The sequence below is a fragment of the Giraffa tippelskirchi genome, chromosome 10 (genome assembly GCF_054371585.1).
Source record: "Giraffa tippelskirchi isolate mGirTip1 chromosome 10, T2T-mGirTip1v1.2.pri, whole genome shotgun sequence".
In the NCBI taxonomy this organism is placed as follows: domain Eukaryota; kingdom Metazoa; phylum Chordata; class Mammalia; order Artiodactyla; family Giraffidae; genus Giraffa; species Giraffa tippelskirchi.
The window spans coordinates 94,776,797-94,799,946 of record NC_137284.1 but is presented as its reverse complement, the minus strand read 5'-3'; the positions used below and the strand labels follow the sequence as shown (position 1 = coordinate 94,799,946).

The 23,150-nt window shown below is 38.4% G+C and overlaps 1 protein-coding gene and 1 long non-coding RNA gene across 2 annotated transcripts in view; one reads left to right on the top strand and one right to left on the bottom strand.

Moving 5' to 3' along the window:
* SLC26A3 (solute carrier family 26 member 3) overlaps positions 1-21,618 on the top strand; it is a 30,173-nt gene extending 8,555 nt beyond the window's left edge. The window contains exons 7-21 of the mRNA XM_081535988.1: positions 478-630; positions 1,366-1,448; positions 4,936-5,083; positions 5,195-5,308; positions 5,415-5,492; positions 8,630-8,725; positions 9,933-10,039; positions 11,328-11,397; positions 11,486-11,578; positions 13,159-13,254; positions 13,570-13,803; positions 15,289-15,343; positions 17,828-17,970; positions 18,094-18,162; positions 21,037-21,618. Of these exons, the coding sequence (XP_081392114.1) occupies positions 478-630; positions 1,366-1,448; positions 4,936-5,083; positions 5,195-5,308; positions 5,415-5,492; positions 8,630-8,725; positions 9,933-10,039; positions 11,328-11,397; positions 11,486-11,578; positions 13,159-13,254; positions 13,570-13,803; positions 15,289-15,343; positions 17,828-17,970; positions 18,094-18,162; positions 21,037-21,060 (1,563 nt within the window). The 3' untranslated portion in view covers positions 21,061-21,618. The remainder of the gene's footprint in view (positions 1-477; positions 631-1,365; positions 1,449-4,935; positions 5,084-5,194; positions 5,309-5,414; positions 5,493-8,629; positions 8,726-9,932; positions 10,040-11,327; positions 11,398-11,485; positions 11,579-13,158; positions 13,255-13,569; positions 13,804-15,288; positions 15,344-17,827; positions 17,971-18,093; positions 18,163-21,036) is intronic.
* Positions 14,929-18,598, bottom strand: LOC145524179 (uncharacterized). The gene is made up of 2 exons (XR_014067276.1): positions 17,792-18,598; positions 14,929-15,469 (listed from the first exon to the last, which is right to left on the bottom strand). It is a non-coding gene; the product is annotated as an uncharacterized LOC145524179 (long non-coding RNA).
* Positions 21,619-23,150: the final 1,532 nt, after the last annotated feature.

Genomic DNA, 23,150 nt, shown 5'->3' with positions numbered 1-23,150 from the left:
GAAAAACTATCAGAGGTGAAAGATGGTTCCCTGGACAGCAATAGTGTTGATTATGAAATGAAAAACGAAGTATACATATAGCTGATTCACTTCGTTGTACAGGAGAAACTAACACAGCATTGTAAAGCAATTTTACTCCAATAATAAAAACAAGAAACAAAAAAAAAATGATGGCAATGAGACCTAAGAGTAGAAGAGACCAGTTACAAAAATGTGAAAAGCATCCCAGAAAATTTGACACTAGATGAAGAGCATCACTAAAGCAGTGTGATGACAATGCTATGCTAACTTACTCTTCTCATATCTCCATGCTAGTCTCTACAATTACTAGTGTTTAACATGAGCAGAACAGGCAATTGGTATCCATCTGTCAGTCCTTTCATGTCTTACGTTTATTTTTATGTATTTGGAATTAAGTGTTGTATCCAAATTACACATTAATATAGCACTTGGGTTTTTAAATTTTTATACTTTCAGGTCCTAGAGTCCGTATTCTCACAAATAGAGAAGACTAATATTGCAGACCTTGTGACCTCCTTGGTTATCCTGTTGGTGGTATTTGTGGTTAAAGAAATAAATCAGCGCTACAAAGCCAAGCTTCCAGTGCCCATCCCAATTGAACTCATTGTGGTAAGTGATCATCTTCAGGTTTCCTTTCATAATTCGTTTGCCTTGTGTGTTTTTTTTATTTTTTATTTTTAAATTAATTAATTTATTTTAACTGGAGGCTAATTACTTTACAATATTGGGGTGGTTTTTGCCATACATTGATATGAATCAGCCATGGGAGTACATGTGTCCCCCATCCCGAACCCCTCTCCCACCTCCCTCTGGGTTGTCCCAGTGCACCGGCTTTGAGTGCCCTGTTTCATGCATCAAACGTGGACTGGTGATCTATTTCACATATGGTAATATACATGTTCCAATGCTATTCTCTCAAATTATCCCACCCTCACCTTCTGCCTTGTGTTTTTATGTTGAAAGCCGTTCCCTCTCTGTAAATTAGGAGGTTTTAGTGAGATAGGCAATTTCTCTGCAGTTTCAGGTATGACATTTAGTATGGTATTTCTCTTCATTCATACTTTAATAACTTGCTTTGATGATTTGGGGTTTATTCTTTCCATGTAAGGCAAAAGAGCAGACCTCTGAGAAGCCTGGTGATAGACTCATTGGAATGAAGCTGTGGTTCTGTTTCAGCAGTATATTAGAATTGCCTTGGGACTTTTCAAAAAGTAGCCAAACCTGAGCTTGAGATTCCTATGTAATAGGTCAAAGGGTGGCCTTTGGCAATGATACTTTTTTTTTCAAAGCAAGACTCTTAGTGACATCTCCCATTTCTAACTTGGGCAATTTGCAACTTTCCAGACTGTGATCGCAACAGGTGTGTCCTATGGCTTTGACTTCAAAACCAGGTTTAATGTGGCTGTGATTGGGGAGATGAAACCTGGGTAAGTGTCTTTCTCATGATGGCATCTCCAAGCACCAATTAGAGAGTTAGCAGTAGTGACAGAGGACTCTAAGCTGAAATGCATTAACCCAGCTCAGCACTCTCCCTGTATCTGGCATCCATCACACACCCAGGAGGAAGGCTCACTTCTGTCCTTCTAGGAATAAGTCACGAAGGACATCAGGTCTGCAGTTCTTAATATCAGAAAGTGTCTCCATGTGAAAGAACTCACAAATCAGAGAAGGGACTCACATGCAGGTAAAAGCGAGATAGTAGAAGTAGAAAAAGAGGTTAAACTTGTTCCTTCTCGTAAAAAAGAACCGAGAGAAACCAGATTTCCCTGACCATTAATTACCATAAACATTATGTAGTGTTTTGTTTGAAGTTACTGGAGCCAAGTTCCAATAGTTCAAAGGAGACACTGAAGGAATACCTGCCACACACTGCTTGAGCAATCCAGATAGGCACACTCTGTCCTTTCTCAAGATCAAGTTCAAAACAAGCCCAGAGCAACTCTTACCACTCCAAAAGTCTGGGAGGTGCAGTTTGTACAAGGAGTTTGAAAATGTAGTTCATTGCCTTTATTCAATTGTTGAGGGAGATCCAGTTTTGTGCTCTTTCCTCTCTCTGCCTTCTGACCATAGCATCAGTTTCTTCCAGCTTGCTTACCAAGGAAACATTGTATTCCTGGTAATGAAACAAAATGAAAACAAAACAAAAATGAAAACCTTCCCTCCATCCCATACCTAGGAATATTTAAGAATTATTCTAGGAATAAGAATTTATATGCATTGCATTGTTGACTTAAAAATAACTAACTTCTAACAGATAGTGAAAAGTGAAAGTGAAGTCGCTCAGTCATGTCTGACTCTTTGGGACCCCATGGACTGTAGCCCACCAGGTTCCTCCATCCGTGGGATTTTCCAGGCAAGAGTACTGGAGTGGGTTGCCATTTCCTTCTCCAGGAGATCTTCCGGACCCAGGGATTGAACCTGGGTCTCCCGCATTGTAGGCAGATGCTTTACCATCTGAGCCACCAGGGAATTTCTATTAGAAGCAAATATATATTTTTAAGCAAAAGACATTTTTATCACCAGATATAAATGTGTTATACTTGTGATATTTAGATCACAAATATCACTTTAAATGGTAGAAATTAGGCTGAAGTTGAAAGACTATTTCTAGGGTTTCTCTCCACTCTGCAACTTTCAAGTGATTATACTTTATCTTGTCAGAAGGATTTTGGAAATAAAAGATAAACTTAAGATCACTGAGTTACAGTGACATTACTTAGTAAATGTATTTTAAATGTCAACGGACCTCTCTCCACAGTATGTGTGAGTGAAGAAGGGGGTGACATATTTATAGATCGTCACACCCTACAGAGAGGCAGTGTAGCCCAGTAAGCAAATTCATGCTTTCTAGAGGCAGAGTACCTGGAATTTACTCCAGACTCACTTCCTGACCCTGGGCAAATAATTAAACTCTGTGCCTTAATATCTTTGGCTGTAAAAAATGGGGCTAAAAATAGTAGTTATTACATAGGATTCTTGTAAGGATTAAATGAGTTAATACATGTGATGTCCTGAAGTGCCTGGCCTACTGTAAGTGTTCAAACTGCACTACTGCTATTCTTAATTTATCACTTAAATTACTGTACCAGACACTTTACATGCTTTTTACACTCCCACTTTTTCTGAGTGATGATTGAGTGAACATTTTAAATGCCCGCTGGTGTTTGCAAATAGAATATAAGTGAAAGATAATGATTATTAATTATTGCTAATCTGCTATTAATGAATATGACATCTTAGAAGTGACTTTGTGAAGTCATGTACACTGAACGGAAATACTTGGCTAAAAGAGAGAGATCATTGAAATAGTAAACAGAACACAAAAGATATATTCAGATTCCAGAGGGACACTGTAATAGTAGCTAAGAGGCACTTTGTACTTTACAGTGTGTGAATAGTATTCACATTCATTGTTTTGTTTGACCCTTCCACAAAAATTATGAAGAAAAGAGAACAAGTGTTATTATCATCACTTTAGAAATGAGGAACCTGGGTAAGTAGCATAGCCAGGAAATCAGTCCAGTTTTCAGACTGCAAATCCCCATCACATCATTCTGCCTGTGACGTTTAGAGGCTAGAACAAAATAATAATAGCAGGCTTCTGGGTATTTTGGTATAAAATGCAAATTGTATCACTCATTTTATATTTTACATATATAATATTCTTAGCTAACTTTCTGATTTATAAAAGCTGCAGAATACGAAATAATAGTATTCCTTCAAAATTATAGCTAAATCTGTATTAACACTTACAAAACCTGAACAGCAATTAAAAAATAACTGAATGGAGCCAGTTAACCCAGTTGTAATAAGTTTTACATCAGAAACAGATGTTTATAGGAGCTGAATATTTTAGTAAATGTTATTTAACTGCTCTAAGTCCATGTGGTATAAACATAGACATATCCTCTGTAACTTCAATGTTTCCCTGACACAATCTCACTTTAAATGGAAACCCGCTCTCCATCACAGCCACAGTTGGCTCTAGCCGATAGTGGAGCTCAGGGCAGAGTCCAGTGCTTGTTTGCTAAGAGTTTCCCATGAAAGGTTATTGTTATCAATGGAGGCAAGTGTATCTTGCTTTCCTTGTCTCAGAACTGTATTTGCTCAAAGAGCCTTCATCCATGGATAACTATTGGAAGCATCATGAGCGATGCTTTGTAACCCAATGTAACAATACAACTGGGATCTGAGATGTTTTGCAGGAAGCTTATATTGATCTAAATGTTCACTGTAATGTAGCTATACTAGCAAAATCATATCAGATTTATCACTATCATTGGACTAGTTTTACAATCTTATATCAAATCCAGGCAGCATTGCTTTTCAACATTAAAATACCATATTGCAAGGTATTCAGTGGTGCTAAATTCTTGCTAGTCATACTTGAAAGGCACAACTCAGCCTAGAATGCATTCATTCATTCATTGACTTGCTCAACAAATACTGACCACCTGATATATGCTGTGAAAAGCATTTGGTCCTGGTCATAGAGCAGTGAACTAGTCATTGTCCCTGCTCTGGGTCTGGGTGGAGAGTTTTCGGTTGGGAGGGAGGATAGAACCAGGAGGTATCAAAAACTGGAGAAGCAAAGACAATCCTGCCTAACCCTGACCTTGGGGATGAAAAACGACTTCCTGGAGGGAAGGATGGGAATGAAGGGAATGGTTCAGGCAGAGGGTACAGCAAATTAGAAGCTTCCAAGGTGGGAAATGATGGGTGATGAGAAACAAAGAAAACTTGGTATAGCTGGAGTCTAAATTCTGAGAAATGGTAGTAATTAAGCAAGATGTGGGGGAAGGGGCCATTGGAGCCTTGCTAAGGAATTTGGACTTTTTCCTGAGGATACGTGGATGCTGTTGAAGGCTTCTAACCAGGTGGGCAACATTCTGACTTGGTTAATTTCAATTTCAGGTTTCAGGCCCCTATCACACCTAGCAGGCAGACTTTCCAAGATACCATCGGAGACTGCTTTGGCATTGCCATTGTTGGCTTTGCAGTGGCCTTTTCTGTGGCTAGCGTCTACTCCCTCAAGTATGATTACCCCATTGATGGCAATCAGGTAAGTATACAACCAACAATAGGTCTAATTAGGCAACTTGAAATATTACTTTGCATACATAATATTGATGATGCTGCCTCTAAAAAAGATTCCTCCTTGCTCTCCTGTCAGGAGTTGATCGCCTTAGGAGTGAGTAACATATTCGGTGGATCGTTCAGAGGATTTGCAGCAAGTACCGCTCTCTCCAGATCGGGGGTCCAGGAGAGTACAGGAGGCAAAACTCAGGTCCTGGAGGGTCTTTGTTAAGAGGCCCATCCTTGCATGAGTCACTGGGGATTCGGAACCCTGGGGGAAAGTTGAGTTTGTGATGAGAATGTTCTCCTCTCCACAGATAGCTGGCCTTATCTCTGCTATCATCGTGCTGATTGTCATCGTTGCCATCGGATTTCTCTTGCAGCCTCTACAAAAGGTAGCACTCTTCCCTCGGGCTGACATCTCTCTCCTTTGGGTGATGAATCGAGAACCCTGGTTCTTAAACTCAGGAGGCATAAATTAAACTAGGGAAAATGAGTATTTACAAACTCTCAAGTACTCTTAGCCAATATTCTATGGGCCAAAAATATTTCTTTCTCTCCTGGCACTATTCTATAAATGTTAGGAATGCAAATACTCAACAACGCTACTCTTAAAACTCTACACTGCCTTATCAGTTCTACTCTGCTATTCAACTCTACTCTGCAGTCTCTATGTGTTTACCCCTGATGTGATTAATGTTTAGATTGGAAGGCACCCTGGCACTGAAGCTTCCATATGGGTTGACTAAAGTGAAGAGTTTCTTAAAGGTTGATACCATTGAGGCCTGTATGGAATTCAGGGAATGGTAGTACCAACCACACACCTTGTTCTTAGGAGTACACCCTGCAGCTCCCAGAGTGTGGTTTGACTCCAAGACCAAAACTGTCAGATTGGTGGGTGGGAGCAAACGGCTAGACTTGACCTTGCACCTTTACCCTCATGCTCCTCTGCCTACCTCTCCAGAACTGTAATTTTTGAGGGTGTAGTTTTATGCTTTGTCTACCACTGCAGTACCCAGGTTACAAAAATAACAGTGGGCCCTAGGAAACACAGGATCTGTAGGAAACCAAATGATGGTCACTATTTTGTTCTTTGCGGTGTTAATGTGATTTTGAGGTAGTACAGAGGGCACTGGCTCTAGTCCTATAGACCTTCTTCCAATCTTGTTCTGCTGCTTATTATCTCTGTGCTTTAGGCAGATTACTTAACCTCTCTGAACCTCAAGTTGCCCATTTGTAAAATAGAGAGGGAAATAGTACCCACTTCACAGAGTTGTGAAAATTAAATGAAATAGGGCATGTGAAGTATTAATATTTAGTCCAGGGTGTGGCACATGATAAACACTTAACCAATGATACCCTTTATTGGGAAGATTATTATTGTTGTTATTCTACAAACATCCAATTATACCTCTGACTACAGAGGACATAGACATAGGACACAGTCCACCAAAGTCTGTTGGTTTTTATCTAGGCCTTTTTATTTGTTGGTTGGTAGCAGCTGGAACATGAGTTTTATCCCAGGTTTCTGGTGTCCTGATATGATTATCCCAAACCTGGCCAAACAGTGCACAGTATTTATTGTCAAAATTATGCATTCTTACTATGCTAACCTGATTTCCAAAGGAATGGCATAAAAGGAGTCAAAAAGTCACCACTGAAGAAATACTATATGTAAAAATGTATATCTCAATAAAAATAAATGCACACACAACCCCCCTACATAGAGAATTCAGCCCTGTGTACTTCTTCCTGTGTGTATCCTTGGTCTCTACCTCACCCACTTCAATTTGGAGAAACTAAAAAAAAAAGCAGTTGCCACTTAAAATCCTATCTCTTTCATGAATAAACGACACCAACCGCACTGGCCAGGATGTTAATCAAAGGCCCTACTTTGTAAAGGATCCATCTGACAATTACTTCTTAGATCATTGTATCTATAATGTTTTTGTTTCATCTAAATAACTGGTCTGCTTTTATCATATGAAGGCAAAATAACCTTTCATGATAGCTAAGAATGAATGCTCCTTTAGCACTTACAAAGTATCAGTGGAGTTCTAAGCAATTTTTTTTATAGTTAATCCTTCGTATCAATTACAGTCTGGATAGCCAGTTCCTGGTAAAATGATCCCCCTTTTCTTGTTTATAGCTTCTCAATGCTCTGTAATCTTTATTTTTTTAAGGGTGTTATTGTGTACGTATTTCATTGTAAACTTACAAATTTTTTTAATTAAAAAAATTGTAATCGAAGTATAGTTAATTTACAATGCTGTGTTAGTTTCATGTGTACAGCAATGTGATTCAATTATACATAGATATTCTTTTTCAGATTCTTCTCTCTTATTACAAGATACTGAGTATAGTTCCCTGCGCTATACAGTAGGTCCTTGTTATTTGTGGATGTTTAGTCACTAAGTAGTCACTAAGTAGTTTAAGTCCAACTCTTTTGAGGCCCGCATGGATTGTAGTCTGCCAGCCTCTGTCCATCGGATTTCCCGGGCAAGAATACTGGAGTGGGTTGCCATTTCCTTCTCCAGGGAATCATCCTGATCCAGGGTTCGAACCTGAGTCTCCTCATTGGCAAGCAGATTCTTTGCCACTGAGCCACCAGGGAAGCCCCTTTGTTATTTACCTAGTTTCAAATTGTTTTTCCATGGAATACTGACTAGGTGCAAATTAATGAAAAGAAAAAAATAACATTTCTCTTCTGCAAGTCGCACTTGCATTTCCCAAAGCAGGAGGCTTATTGTACAGAGTTCTATGAACCCTTCATCCAGCTCCCACAGGGGTGGCATCTTAGACAGCTACACTGCAATATCAAAACCAGTACATTGACACTGGAAGGACAGATGCTGAAGCTGAAGCTCCAGTACTTTGGCCACCTGATGCAAACAACTGACTCGTTGGAAAAGACCCTGATGCTGGGAAAGATTGAAGGCAGGAGGAGAAGGGGATGACAGAGGATGAGATGGTTGTATGGCATCACCAACTGAATGGACATGAGTTTGAACAAGCTCCAGGAGGTGGTGATGGACAGGAAAGCCTGGTGTGCTGTAGTCCATGGGGTTGAAAAGAGTTGGACACAACTGAGTGACTGAACTGGATTGAATTGAAGCTTTGAATTCTATTCCAAGACCCCCAAGCTCCCTGAGTTTTTTTTTTTTTTTTAAACAAAGAGCAACACCCCTCTCTACTACAGTAAATAGACATACACTAGACTATCTCTGATTAGGAAGAATTGCTTTCAGTCACAGGTCTTCAGATCTGCCTTCCTCTGTCCCCAGGTACAGATGAGTAAGTGCTATCAGATGGCATGTCCCTGTCACTGTGGTGGAGCCAAAATCATACCTGGGGACAGGTCAGAGTTCCAGGGCTTGCTGTGCTATGCATGGCATTGCACACCGGAAAAGGGTGTATCGTTTGATAGGCTTTGAGGCCCTTGAAAGGATTCACTTATCTACAGCCTTCACCTTTGCTTCTATATGGTTATTGGATTATCTCAAAGTACATCTGCTCTTCATGTTTTCCACAGTCTGTCCTGGCAGCTTTAGCCCTTGGAAACTTGAAAGGAATGCTGATGCAGTTCGTGGAAATACGAAGATTGTGGCGAAAGGATAAGTATGATTGTGTAAGTAGAGGTGATATTATCTGAGAGAGGAATTGGAATCGCATTTTAATGCTGATGTAAAATGTGTATTTATATTGTAAACAAAGGGAAATTTTGTTTCTATCTACCTGTGCAAATAACCTGAGTTTGTTTTATGTGCTGTCTTGAAACTGCACACTCTGATGATTATTCTCTGGGATTTTAATGTAAAAGGATGAGTTACTTACAAGTAGGAAATAGCCCATGAAGCACAAAGAGAGAACTTCTTAGATCTCTTCTCAAAATTCTTGTAGTCATCTCTAATGCCACAGAAACTCTCTGAATCTTAGGGTATTCTTTGCTCCTGTTCTTCATTACCTCATATGGCAGTGTCCAAAGAATCTATGAAGAACTCAAATTCTGAACATTCCTTTTGGAAACACTTTGTAAAGGCTCCCCTCACTCTCAGCAAGCCTTGCTCTGAGAAGCTGTGTCCCTAATCATATCAGGGTCAAAGTCTGTGGTGTAAAAAGGCTTGTTAACACAGTCTATGGTTCTTAACAAGCATAAAGTAATAAGCCAGGTTTAGTTTTGCTGCTGCTAGATCAGTGTTAGGGACTTTTACACTTTTTGGGCATGCTAGGAGTCTGGTAGAGATGAAAGTGTTAGTCGCTCAGTCATGTCCAACTTTTTTTGACCTTATGGACTATAGCCCACCCACTAGGCTCCTCTGTCCATGGAATTCTCCAGGCAAGAATACTGAAGTGGGTAGCCATTCTCTTTTCCAGGGCATCTTCCTGACTCAGGAATCGAACACTGGTCTTCTGCATTGCAGGCAGATTCTTTACTAGCTGGGCCCCCAGGGAAGCCCCTGGCAGAGATAGTAGCCTTTAATTAAATCAGCAGACCAAAAGTAAGAGATTAGTCCAGATTCTACTGATTAATAACAAACAGCAACTGGTTCTGGAATTTTAGCTGGGACAGATTCAGTCATTTCCTTAACTGGTTCAGGGATGGGATTAGAAAATGAATACACTCTCTTGGAATTTTTGAAAAGATTTGCTTGTGCTTCTGCGGCTTCTGAACCTAAGCCAGCAGAAATGACCAGAAGGCAGCTCCCTTCTACTGTGTACTCCTGACCTCTGCTTTAGGCCCTAGAAGTTCATGCTTTCTTATAGCTCTCAACCTAGGACACTGTATTTGAATCAGAGTAGTAAACAGTAGTGTTTGTGTTGCTTTTTTTTGACAGCTCATTTGGGTCATGACCTTCATCTTTGCCGTTGTCCTGGGGCTCGGTTTAGGCCTGGCAGCTAGCGTGGCATTCCAGCTCCTGACTATCGTCTTCAGGACTCAGTTGTAAGTGCTCATTGTGGTCTGCATCCTTGCAGGCTTTGACTTGCCCGGGTCAGAGGAGAAAAAAAACCTGTCACTGGTTAGGGGAAAAGCAGTTTAGTTGATAGGTATGCAAATCTATCAAGATTGGCCAGACTGGGACTTCCCTGGTGGTCCAGTGGTTGACTCTGCACTTTCAATGCAGGGGGTGTGGGTTTGATTCTTGGTTGGGGAACTAAGATCCCACTAGCCTTACAATGCACACCCCACCCCACTAAAAGAAAAGAAAAGAAGATTGGCCAGTCTATTCTGCCTCACTCCAAGGCCTGAAGGCAAAAGATGGCCCAACCTTACAACATCAGCCGAATCCCACCAGTTGTTGGTCTGCTTCCTTCTTTGACAATTCAAAGAAATCATAAATCTCTGAGTCTGTTTACCTAGCTGTAAACTGGAAGTAATTCTGAGCAAGTTTACTGTCTTTGCCTCAGACTTGTTCAACACAGAGCAAGTGTTCCTGAGAAGATTCTGAGATTCTCTGTGTCTGAGGGAGGGTTTTTCCTCTGGGCAGGTTGTTAGATTGGACTCCCACCTGGAAATCGTGGAGCTGGATTAGAGATCTTTTCAAAGGCCCCTTTCAACCTAAAATGCCACAAAAGCCACTTAGAAGTCTTGATTTTTTAACAGAATTCAAGCAGATTTCCCATCCAAACATCTTCTGGATTCTTAAATCTGTTATATAATATCACCACCATGTGGTCACTCACCCTTTGATGGATTATATGACGTGACAGAGAGAGAAGGCTTCTTGGGATCTAAGGTGTTCTAGAACAGAAGGTGTCATCATACTTAAGTTTGATGGACTGATGGAATACATTTACATTGAGATGTTCCATACTCTTCTATTCACTTATATTTTCATTCATTTCTTGGTGACTTACCAAACATAAGAGACAAATTGAGTGGTTGTAGGCAAGTCATAATACTTCTCCATGTTCTCATCTATACAACAAGGTGATTGTATCTGCCTTATTTCACTCAATAACTGTAATGTTCACAATCAAAATGGCAAAGGCATATGGAAGTGCTTGGTAAACTGGATGTGGGAGATGGGGAGGAGGCACAGTTTTGGAGCTGTGGGAGGGTCAGTCAAACAAGGTGTTTGTCCTCCAGAGCATGATGGCATGAGAATTCTCCAACCTTTAAATTTTGGATAAGTGAGCCTGCTTTGGGATGCTAGGAAAACACCAGCGTTAGCCTTATAGGCCTAATAAATATACATGAATGATTCACTTGGTGTTGATTTTCCCTACAGTCCCAAATGCAGCACACTGGCTAATGTTGGAAGGAGCAACATCTATAAGAATAGAAAAGATTATTCTGAAGTAAGGTTCATTTTTTTACTCTTATTTGCTAAGTAATATTAACATAAATCTAATGGGCACCATCTAACATGATTTATCTGCCTTACAGATATATGAACCAGAAGGCGTGAAGATTTTCAGATGTCCATCTCCTATCTACTTTGCAAATATCAGTTTCTTTAAGCAGAAACTTATCGATGCTGTAAGGTTTGGGGTTATTAATTTTTTTTTAATTCCACTGATACCTAGGAATGAAATGCTTGTTCTATAACAAGGAGGAGGGTCACTGATTTCACATATACTGCAGATGGGTAGTGTTCACATTTTTGTATCCTTTGTCCCAGGTGGAACTACCTTATAAGGGGCCCATTAACATGTTAGGAAACGAGTCTTTATAGAAGGTCCGATATAGAGACTCTTTTTATTATATATTGCTGTAAAGTAAAAAGATTTACCATAAGATAGTTGGTCTCCTATAGAGTTTCCTTGGGAATCAACTTCAGAAACAATAGGAGTCTTTAATATTTGACTGCATCATTGAAGAGATTCAGGATATCAAGTGAATACTTATAAGAGACATGAATAAGTAAAATATAAATGAATATTTAACACTAAATAACAACTAGTGTCCCTGGTGGACTGGAAAGAAGCTGACATAAAAGCAGACTTTAAGGTTAAGAAACAAACGCTCAGCACTCTTTCACGTGCCTTCTGGTCCACTCTGTCCCTTGCAAAGAGCTTGCCTTAAGCCCTAATTATTTTTAGTCATCTGTTATGCATCAAATATCTTTCTACCCAACTTTTTTTTTTTTTTACAAAAATGGGATCAGATTGTCTATCTGGCTTTAGATACTGTTCTTTTCACTTAATCTAGTATCTTTTTATCTCACTACATTTTTTGGTCAAGGGTTTTTTATTATATAATTTGATCCTCCTTATTACTCTGGGCTTCCCAGGTGGTGTTAGTGGTAAAGAACCCTCCTGCCGATGCAGGAGACATAAGAGATGAGGATTTGATCCCTAGGTTGGAAAAATCCTCTGGAAGAGGAAATGGCAACCCACTCCAGTATTCTTGCCTGGAGAATCCCATGGACAGAGGAGCCTGGTGGGCTATAGTCCATGGCGTCGCAAAGTCAGACAAGACTGAAGTGACTTAGCATGCACACATGTACTTATTACTCTGGAGCTAAATATTACTGCAGTAAGAACACATTTGTTTTGGAAAGGGAAAAATGAAGGTTACCCTCAGATCTAATACTAAAATTATAAAAGTCCATATAATAGATATTATAAAGTATAATTATATAAATTCTAATAGAATAAAATATATCTAGAAGCAGGATACTAATTAGATGCCACTCATATTCAACAAATGGGAAAAAAATTAAATGAAACTCCCTAAGGGTTGTGTGGAATAAACACAAAAACTTCAAATACAGTTTAGATCCATTTGTGGTTACTCTAGGGATTAAAACCTGGATGGTACAGAGGTTTTTGAATGTTAGTAACTGCACACAGAGTAGCAGACCATAGGTCTGATACAATGCCCTCAACAATGATGTTAAATTTTGAATTTCAATGCAAATTTAAATTTTAATTTTAATGTAAATATCTTTGATATATGTCCCAGTCCCTCAACCTATCCCATTTAATTATGCTATAATTATCCCATTTAATTAAGTAGAATTATGCTATAGCTAGAATTAGGTTATATAAGTAGAATTATGCTATACAAGTAGCAGAATATCCAGCATTCTTGTAACACAGCAATGGGTTTTTCAGATTGGCTTTCGTCCACTTCGAATTCTTCGCAAGCGCAACAAGGCTTTGAAGAAAATCCGAAAACTGCAGAAGAAAGGCCTGCTACAAGTGACACCAGTAAGCTTCTTTCCCACATTTCTATGTATTACGGCTAAAAGCTTAGTAAAATGTAGTTCGAGTGGTTGGTTCCATTCCTTTTAATGAAATGGCAGATAAACAAGGTACTTCGTGTGTCGATTAGTGTCACTTTTTTAGGGATCTCTTTAAAATTGTATTCTCCAGGGAAAATTTTTATTCTCCAAATAAAAGAATTTATAATTCCATCACTTGATCCAACTTTGACTCTATGCTTCAGAAATTCCCTGGTTAACCTTGACATTCAGTGCTTTTCTTGGTCAGAGTTCTTATGCATGTTAGTATCCTCTCTTGCAGAAAGGATTTATATGTACTGTTGATGGCTTTAAAGATTCTGATGAAGAGCTGGACAATGATAAGATAGAAGAGCTGGATCAACCTATCAACACCACAGACCTGCCTTTCCAAATAGACTGGAATGCTAATCTTCCTCTCAACATTGTGGTCCCTAAAATCAACCTCCACAGCCTCATTCTTGACTTTTCAGCAGTGTCATTTCTTGATGTTTCTTCAATGAGGGGTCTCAAAACGGTAATTTCTTTTTTTCTGAAAGAAAACAACTAATCAGTGACTAAAGGTTAAAAAAAAAAAAAAGTTGTATTTGTGGACGGATGTCCCTTTAGATAACACATGCTTAAGCAGAAGTAAATTTTAATCTTAGAATATTTCATGGAGGGAGTGCAGGTGGGGCATGTTTGGAGAACTCTTTAAAAGTGCATTTCCCATGAGACTGCATATAATTTCTAACATATGCTTACAGACATTACTGCTCACAATCCTATTAAATTCCAATTCTGCTGTGCTTCAGATCCTTGTGAGTGTTCTATCTAAATTGTCCTGAAATAGAGATCTTGCAAGAAAGTAGAATAGTGGTCCTTTTATTTTTATCCTCATCTGTCATAAGCCACTTAGCTTTAACTTGGCTATGTAACAATTTGTCTTTTTTTCTTAAGTTAGATATATGAAAGAATATGTGTCACGTATGATTTTAAAAAACAGAACTATAACCATCAGGTTGTAGGCTGTTTTCTTACCACAGGTTTGTCAGCGTTGCTAAGAGTTTCTAACAGAAATGCAGAAACAGATGCAAAGAAAATTTAAGAATGCCACATCCCCCTCTCTTGCTTTTTTTTTTAAACAGGAATCTGCCTACATAAAAACTGAGCTAAGATCTATTAAGTATAGTGAACTGGATATAAAATTAGAAAACAGGATTAATTTCATCTCCTTCAAACTTAACCTTTAAAAAAAAAAATCTTAGTATCACATGACCTTTGAGACTGCTTTTTCTTTGCTTTGTTTGCTTTTGTCTATTTATTTTTGTTTTGGAGGAGAAAATACACATAACATTTATTTTTTGATCTTGGCATATAGCACAAAGGACAGGGACTCTGCCTTAGGTTTCCTGAAGGTCCTAATTCTTACTTCAGCCCAGTAGAGCCTCCAAAAGTTTTTACTGATGATAATAGTGATATTAATGATCACTATTGATATTAATGTAAATGGGACAAGCTACTTTCCTTACCTTTTATGACCTTACTCACATCACTACTGGCATTTGTTCTGAGCCTAGAGACCAGGAAAATGGATAAAGATTCTTTGGTGCTAGACACATTCAGGCACTGTGGACAGGAATAATGAACAACGCATGGGTTATGGGTTTTTTAAAACTTTTATATAGATAGAAAGCTCTAGTAAAGATCATTCCATAGAAGAAATTGTTTAAAAATTAAATCAGAGTTCCTCTTGTGAGTCAGAGCAGACATTTTTTCATTATACTTCCTTCGAGAATGATCATCTTTAACTTTTTACTGAAGAGGAGAGTTCTTCCCTTTAGATTTCTTTTTGTCATAGAGTCTTGTTATTAATTTTAGTATCTCTATAGTATTATCTCTTTTCAAAATGTAAAGGGCTCTGAAACCAACATATTACCATAAGACACAATTATGATAGTTTTCTTTACGTTTCTGACAAGTGAAACTGTTCCCTAAGGAAGATCTGTTTTCTTTTTAACAGATTCTGCAAGAATTTATCAGGATCCAGGTAGATGTGTATATTGTTGGAACTGACGGTAAGTTGTTTTATTTTTATTTTCTGACAATCCCTTTATTGCTAGTTCTCAATCTAGACAGCTTCTCCAAAGAACAGGCATTTTTTATGATCACCAAGGTCTAATTTGCAGATTTCCAACAGGAATCTGCAGAGAAACAGCATCTTTATATTTGACTTGACACATAACTAACTTTACGATTTGAATCCTAGTTTAACAGGCAGCAAAGGAGTGAATATGTAACCACAGTTTACTCTAAACTTCCTAAAAAAGTAGGTTTGTTTACTCTCTTCCTTGCCTCATTGAATCAGCAGCCGATAATTACCTGGTTTCTGCTTCACTTCACTGATGAGGCTGCCCTTGCCAAGGTCATCAATGATATCCCGGTTGTCAAAGATCAACCACCCCCATCCCAGCCTCATTCTCTTGGAGCTTTAACAGCGGGCTCTTTCTTTGGCCTCTGTCTCCCTGACTTTTGAAAGACCTTTCTTCTGAGTCCCTTCCCACCACTCACAGAGCTCTGCAGTATCTCACATTGGTTCCGACCCACACTGCTATCTATATGTTAATGAATCCACAAACTGTATCTCCAGCTCAGGCCTTTTTTCTGAGCAGCAGACCCATGTATTCAACCATCTGGATGTCCTCCAATTACCTAAGATACACATATTCAAAACTAAATATATACATCCCCCCAACTACTACTCCTTTTCTATCTTGGTCACTACATCACCACATCCCCACCCAGTTGCCCAAAGTACAAATTTGGAGCCATCTTTAATCTCTCCTCCCCATTCCTCTATATTCGGTGAGTCACCATAAATATTTCATATTGAATCAGTCTCTTCCTCTCCATTTCTACAGCCTTAATCCAGCTCCTTATCATTTCTCATCTAAGTCCTCTGAAAGAACTAATCAGTGTCCTTGTCCATCCCTAGAATGTTCTCCCATCCCATTTTCTGACTCATTCCATTAATCTTTCTAATGAAGCTGAAAATAAACAAAGCCTGATAATAAAGCTATTTCAGGTAATGATAAATGCTGTGAAGAAAAAATCAGGGTTGAGACATAGAGCAACAGGGGTAATGCTATTTTACACAGGTCATCAAGGATGTCCAGAAACTCAACATTTGAGCAGAGACTGGAATGAAGTGAAGGAATCAGTCTTGACAGTGTCTTGAGAGAAAGCATTTTAGGGAGGGGAGGACCAGTGAAATTGAGGGAGGTGTGAAATTGGCATTAATTTTTGCTCTGTACTGGCTCCTGTCCATAAAATCTACAGATATACTCTAGTTTCAAGTGTTCCTTATAATTAAAAATATCCTCTTAATCTCAGTAATCCTTTAATCTTAAACAATTTTACTCTTCCATCATCCCAGGTTTCTTGAAAGCATCTCATTCTGCTGCCTCTGCTGCCTGGCATCCCTCTAGGTCCTTAACTAAATCATCACCCTTGCTCACTGAGTGCCACCTGCATCCTGACAACCACAATGCCCTCATCTCCCTCTACTGCAGCTACTGCTAGGTCTTGTCCATGTTGAAAATTTGCCTATGAACAGACTTCCCCACCTCCACACTTTCATACCTTCTCTTTCTCCTCTTTCTACAAATCCTAGGCATTCTTTTAAATGGTATCTGCTTCATTAACTTTCCCAGAATCCTGCCAAGAGGAAACAATCTTTACCCTTCTCTCTCTGAAATTCCATAGCACATGATCTGTGCCCCTCTTATTCATTCGACAATGTGAAGACCTACTATATGCTAGGCATTATTTTAAGAACCAAGAAAACATTAATTTAAAAAATTAGATTGCTTCCTGCCTCTATGATTCTACAACACTTTTCATTAAGATAGTATATATGTGCTCTGTCTTCTTCAAGGGCAAGATTCATGTCTCTTTTATCTTTTGATCCTACCCAGCCAGAGCTTTGCATATAATAGACATGAGGCAATATTTGATTGACTGATCCTTGCCAATGATGCTGGTTAGTTCTTCCAAGAACAGTAATTCCTCAAAGATTACTGGAGAGGTAATGGAGGGAGTCAAAGAAGATGTTTTCTGATGGTACCCAGAAGCTTTGGTAAAATGGACTACAGTAAGCTAATTGGTAAATCCAGAACCATGACATTGGTTCATGACTATATCTTCTATTTTGGCAGAATCTCCATTTTTAGTAATAAGCCACCTTTGAAGCTCCAGTTATTTAACAAGAGAAATTAACCCACAAGGCCCCTGCCTAAAAGTGTTTCTCATTTGATCCTTTTTGTTTACATGAAGGTATTCTACATATAATTTTATTAGAAAGATGTCCTTCAGTTCCAGAAGACATTGTACTAATGGTACACTAATGGTACACTAATATTGTACTGCTGCAACTCCCAAACATTTAACCAAACATCAGTGAAATGCACGTTTGCAAATAGAACTTCAAAGTCCCCAACCTCAAGGAAAAACCCATGGTCAAACACTTAACTTCTTTCTGTTATTCTCTTTCCTCTCTTCAGATGACTTCATTGAGAAGCTTACACGGTGTGAATTTTTTGATGATGAAGTCAAGGACTCAATATTTTTCTTAACAATCCATGACGCTGTTTTGCATATTTTGATGAAGAAAGATTACAGTACTTCAAAGTTTAATCCCAATCAGGTACCAACTTTTTGGCAACTTTCACGTTTGTATAAACAATCACCTGTACTTCTTAAATTTCTTTTTATTTTTCAACATTAAAAAGCATATTCCTAATTCTTAATTCCATCCTGGTTTTCTCAGGAAGTAGAAGCAAAATCTGATGATTTCACCATCAATACAAATGGAGGATTACGTAATCGGGAATGTCAGGTAAGAATCTTCAGCAGGTTTATGTATACATAGACAGTATGACGAAGAACTTCCAAAAATGCTGAGGCCTCTTTCAGCACGCTACAGAAAGTCCAGCACCTGTTTGAGCCTCTGTGCCTCATTCCTAGAAAACCGAAGCAATCCCAATCTAACAGAGACATTACGGGAAAATAAACTCAGATCAATACAAAGAGATGGAAAACAGTGATACTAGACCTCTTAGTGAAATACTGAGCATATAGAGAGAGAATGTTTTATGTTTTCCAAGTATTTACAACCAAGATCTTATTCTGGTCTTGTCATAATCCATGAGGCAGAGAAGGAAATACTATTTCCACCTACAGATGAATTCGTGACGGAGCTGAGAAGCAAAGTACACCTCCTGACCCCTAGAGGCATGAGAAGCCCCTAGCCAGTATCTAGCTCAGTGCTGAATGTTAGGTTCCTTCACTTCCTTACTAGAAACAGTTGCCAAATCATTTAACTGGATAGTGCCATTTCATTCTAGAACATTCATTTCTAGAATGTTCAGTCCTTTAAAGGTCTGTCCCTAGTTTGGGAAAAGCAGAACTACAAATCAAAATGAGTATCCCCTATAAAGCAAGTATATGGTAGGTGCATTACATTCATGATCTCAATCTTTACAACAACAGGCAAAGAAGGTATCTTCATTTCACAAATGAGGAAATTAGAAGGGCTCATAGAGTTAAACTAATTTGCTTAGGGTCATGCACCAAATTGACAGCAACAGGATTTGAAGCAAGATCTGTCTGATGTCAAGATCTATGCTCTACAGACTATATTATACTGGCTGTATCCTTTGATGAAAAACTATTGGAAGTGAGGGTCCCAAGGAAGAATCCAATGCTTGTCTTCTTCTCTCATATGAAAAAAGGTCTAAGAAGAGTATCAAAAAGGAATTTAAATTAGAAGCAATGTATAGCATAAGATAACCCTGTGTGATTATTAAGAGTTCAAATAGAAAAATCTTAGATAAAAAAGCCATTCCAGAAATTTAGATAGACCTGAGGGGTGAGGGGAACCATGATTCTGCTTCCCAGGGCTGTTTTCCAGCGAAATGCACACCTAGCACCTTGTCTGAGGACTTATCAGAAACCCTCTGCCCAGCAGCTGGACTCAGAATTGTCACCAAGTTTTAAGGGATAAAGTAAAGAAACAGAGTTTCAATCCAATGTCTGATCAAAGCTTTAGAACCAACTGTCAGACAGAATGTAGTCAATACCATCCTGTATGTATTTCCCTATATTAAAAAAAAAACAAAAGCAAGCATTTAACACAAGCCCCTTGCAATACTTAGAGGAAGATAAATTGGCGGTTGTGGTTAGGCCACCTGTGGTGATTCATGTAAAAGCTGAGTGTCCATGGCCAGCATACATAAGCCCTTGGAGTTTGTGTGGCCCCTGAAACAAATGTGAAGAAATAATTACTACAACACATTATATTATTTTGGTTAAATTAGGCCTTTGAAAAATACACTTATACTACAACATGGTATCACATGGGTCTACATTAACCAAATATCCCTAGAAGATGTTTGATCATTAAAATTGAAGACAAATTTGTTGGTGAATCTGGTAAATTCTAGCTCCCAATTTTAATCAGATTGATCATGTTTACTCCTTTTATTTTTTTTTTTTTTATTTATATATTTATTTTATTTTTTTATTTTTTTAATAAATTTATTTATTTTAGTTGGGGGCTAATTACTTTACAATATTGTAATAGTTTTTGCCATACATTGACATGAATCAGCCATGGGTTTACATGTGTTCCCCTTCCCGGACCCCCCACCCACCTCCCTCCCCATCCCATCCTTCTGGATCATCCCATTGCCCCGGCCGTGAGCCCTTGTCACATGCATCGAACATGGAATGGTGCTCTGTTTCACATATGACAATACACATGTCTCAATGCCATTCTCCCAGAACGTCCCACCCTCACCTTCTCCCTCAGAGTCCATAAAATTGTTCCATGCGTCTGTGTCTCTTATTCTGTCTCGCATATAGGGTTATCGTTACCATCTTTCAAATTCCATATATATGCATTAGTATACTGTATTGTTGTTTTTCTTTCTGGCTTACTTCACTCTGTATAATGGGCTCCAGTTTCATCCATCTCAGTAGAACCGATTCAAATGTATTTTTTTTAATGGCTGAGTAATATTCCATTGTGTATATGTACCACAGCTTCCTTATCCATTCGTCTGCTGATGGACATCTAGGTTGCTTCCATGTCCTGGCTATTGTAAACAGTGCTGCGATGAACATTGGGGTACACGCGTCTCTTTCAATTCTGGTCTCCTCAGTGTATATGCCCAGCAGTGGGATTGCTGGGTCATATGGCAGTTCTATTCCCAGTTTTTTAAGGAATCTCCACACTGTTCTCCATAGTGGCTGTACTAGTTTGCATTCCCACCAACAGTGTAAGAGGGTTCCCTTTTCTCCACACCCTCTCCAGCATTTATTGCTTGTAGACTTTTGGATAGCAGCCATTCTGACTGGTGTGAAATGATACCTCATTGAGGTTTTGATTTGCATTTCTCTAATAATGAGTGATGTTGAGCATCTTTTCATGTGTTTGTTAGCCATCTGTATGTCTTCTTTGGAGAAATGTCTGTTTAGTTCTTTGGCCCATTTTTTGATTGGGTCGTTTATTTTTTGGGAATTCAGCTGCAGAAGTTGCTTGTATATTTTTGAGATTAATTGTTTGTCTGTTGCTTCATTTCACCAAACTCCTGGCCGCCTGGGCAGCTCCGACCGGGAATGTTTACTCCTTTTAAATACAAGATATGATTATTAAAAGGGATAAAACTTAACAAGTTTTTTAAAACAAGAACTTTCTCTCTTCTTCCAGGTACCAATTGAAACAAAATTCTAAACAAAATATAATTCAGAGGGATCCTCATCTGTCACATAAAGATGAACTTTATACCCAGAAAGTTATTGATAAGTTCATACATTGTATGAAGAATATTTCTGACAGAAATTATGTTTCAAACTTTGGAACGAGATTGTTCTAGCATGGTATATTTTTCACATATCTGGTAACCAATTATGTAAATACTCTTAACTTTCTACCTTGTAGATTAATCAAAAGAAAATTATTTTGTAAGTATTTTTATAGCACCGACAGATTTCCATCCAAGTCACTACTTTTGTGCATATTTTGCAGTGCATTTGCACCATTGCTTTGAATCTTGTAATTTATATAGTTCATACTAATATATATTCATTTAAAAAAATCAATCATACAATAGGTGTGTCTTGCTTTAAGTTTCTTATTAGCTTTCTGAAACATGCTCGCTGAGTCCTCTCTACAGTGATCTGACTGGAAACCTGCTACATGAGAATTCTTCTAACCTTTCTGCAATGAGACTTGTATTTTATAAATTTGTTATTTATTGTATGTAACAGAAATTAAACATCATCACCAACAGTAAAAGATTCATTAGCCTCTGTTCAACATAAAGCCACTCTGTTAATGAGAAAAGTCCCAATTGTTTTAGATCTCACTTCTAAATGTTTATTGTCAAAGTACTCTTTCATCCTTTATTAATAGTCTTACTGAGAGGGCTTGTCTACTTGACTTAAAACCAATTACAGAAAGATAAAGGCTTATTTACATATCTTCTCAATTAAAAACTAGAATCTCAACACTCTTTATAGCAATGTATCTTAAACTTTTTGAGTCATGGACATCTTATAGAGCCTCATGTACCCTATGAACTTTGGGGAAAAACACATACACATTTGTGTATGAGGCTCTATGAATCTCAGGTTAAGAGCTCTTCCTTTATAGAGGGCAGGGAGTAGAAATTGAAAACATGAGCCTATTTAATTGATCATTTGCCTTGGGAGTGGGACAAATGCCTTACATAGAATTGACATAATGTCTGCATCTTCCCAAGCAAAGGTGCCCTCTATGCTCTTCTTGCCAACCAAAATATCATAAGAGCAGGAACAAGCATTCCAATTACTGCACCCCCATCACAGTCCATTCAACCATAACATTTTGAGGTTCACTTACCTCATCCTTAAATGTTTTATTTTCTCTGGGGCCTCTAAGGTGGATATGCTTTGAGTAAGGAGTATGCATGGAGCTGGGCCTTGAGTTGCCTGCCTCAGAGCAAATACTGGAAATTGATTAGGGCAAAAACTCTGATCTTTGACTTAGGAAGAGGCCAAGAGGTTGGTGCTGGGAGATAAAAATAAAACTTACACAAATCAGAGCAAGACTGAAGGGGAGAAGACATCCAATGATCAATTAGGAGACAGATTGTCAACCACTTGTCAAGAAGCAGCTATATTACTGAAATTAAGAAAGGTTGGAGCTCATACATGTCGAGCAGGTTTATCTTCAAAATCATTTTCTAATACTAACTCATGCATGTGATACATATTCTTGTTTAAACACAGTAATTTCTCACTAAGAAATGTAATGTCTTAAATGCAAGCTTGACCACCCACTGCATAAACAAGAACAGAGAAGAGGAATATTTCATATTTGCCTGCCATCTTCACCTGGACATCTATATGCCAAAACTGATCTACTGATCTTCTCCCCCTCATTAGATCTACTAGCATCTTTCCACCCCAGTCAATGCCAACTCCACAGTCTTCCAGCTGATCAAGCTGAAAAATCTGTCAGGAAATTCAACTGACTCTATCTTATATCTAGAATCAACTCATTTAACTCAAAAAAGTCCCCATAAGGTAGGTTCTATGTTATTGTCATTTTTCAGAAAAGCAAAATAAATCAAGGCTTAAAGATTTAAGTAATTAGTCTAAATTGCATATACTTGCTAGTTCTATAGGTAGTAGAACCAGAATTCAGTCCAGACAGTCTTGACTCCAGAGCTCATGCTCTTAATCTTTAGGAAATATTATCTCTCCAGAGAAACAAAAACCTATCTAAAATCTGATCTAGCACAAGGCAGGACTAAACTTAGGAACAATATAGATGCATGC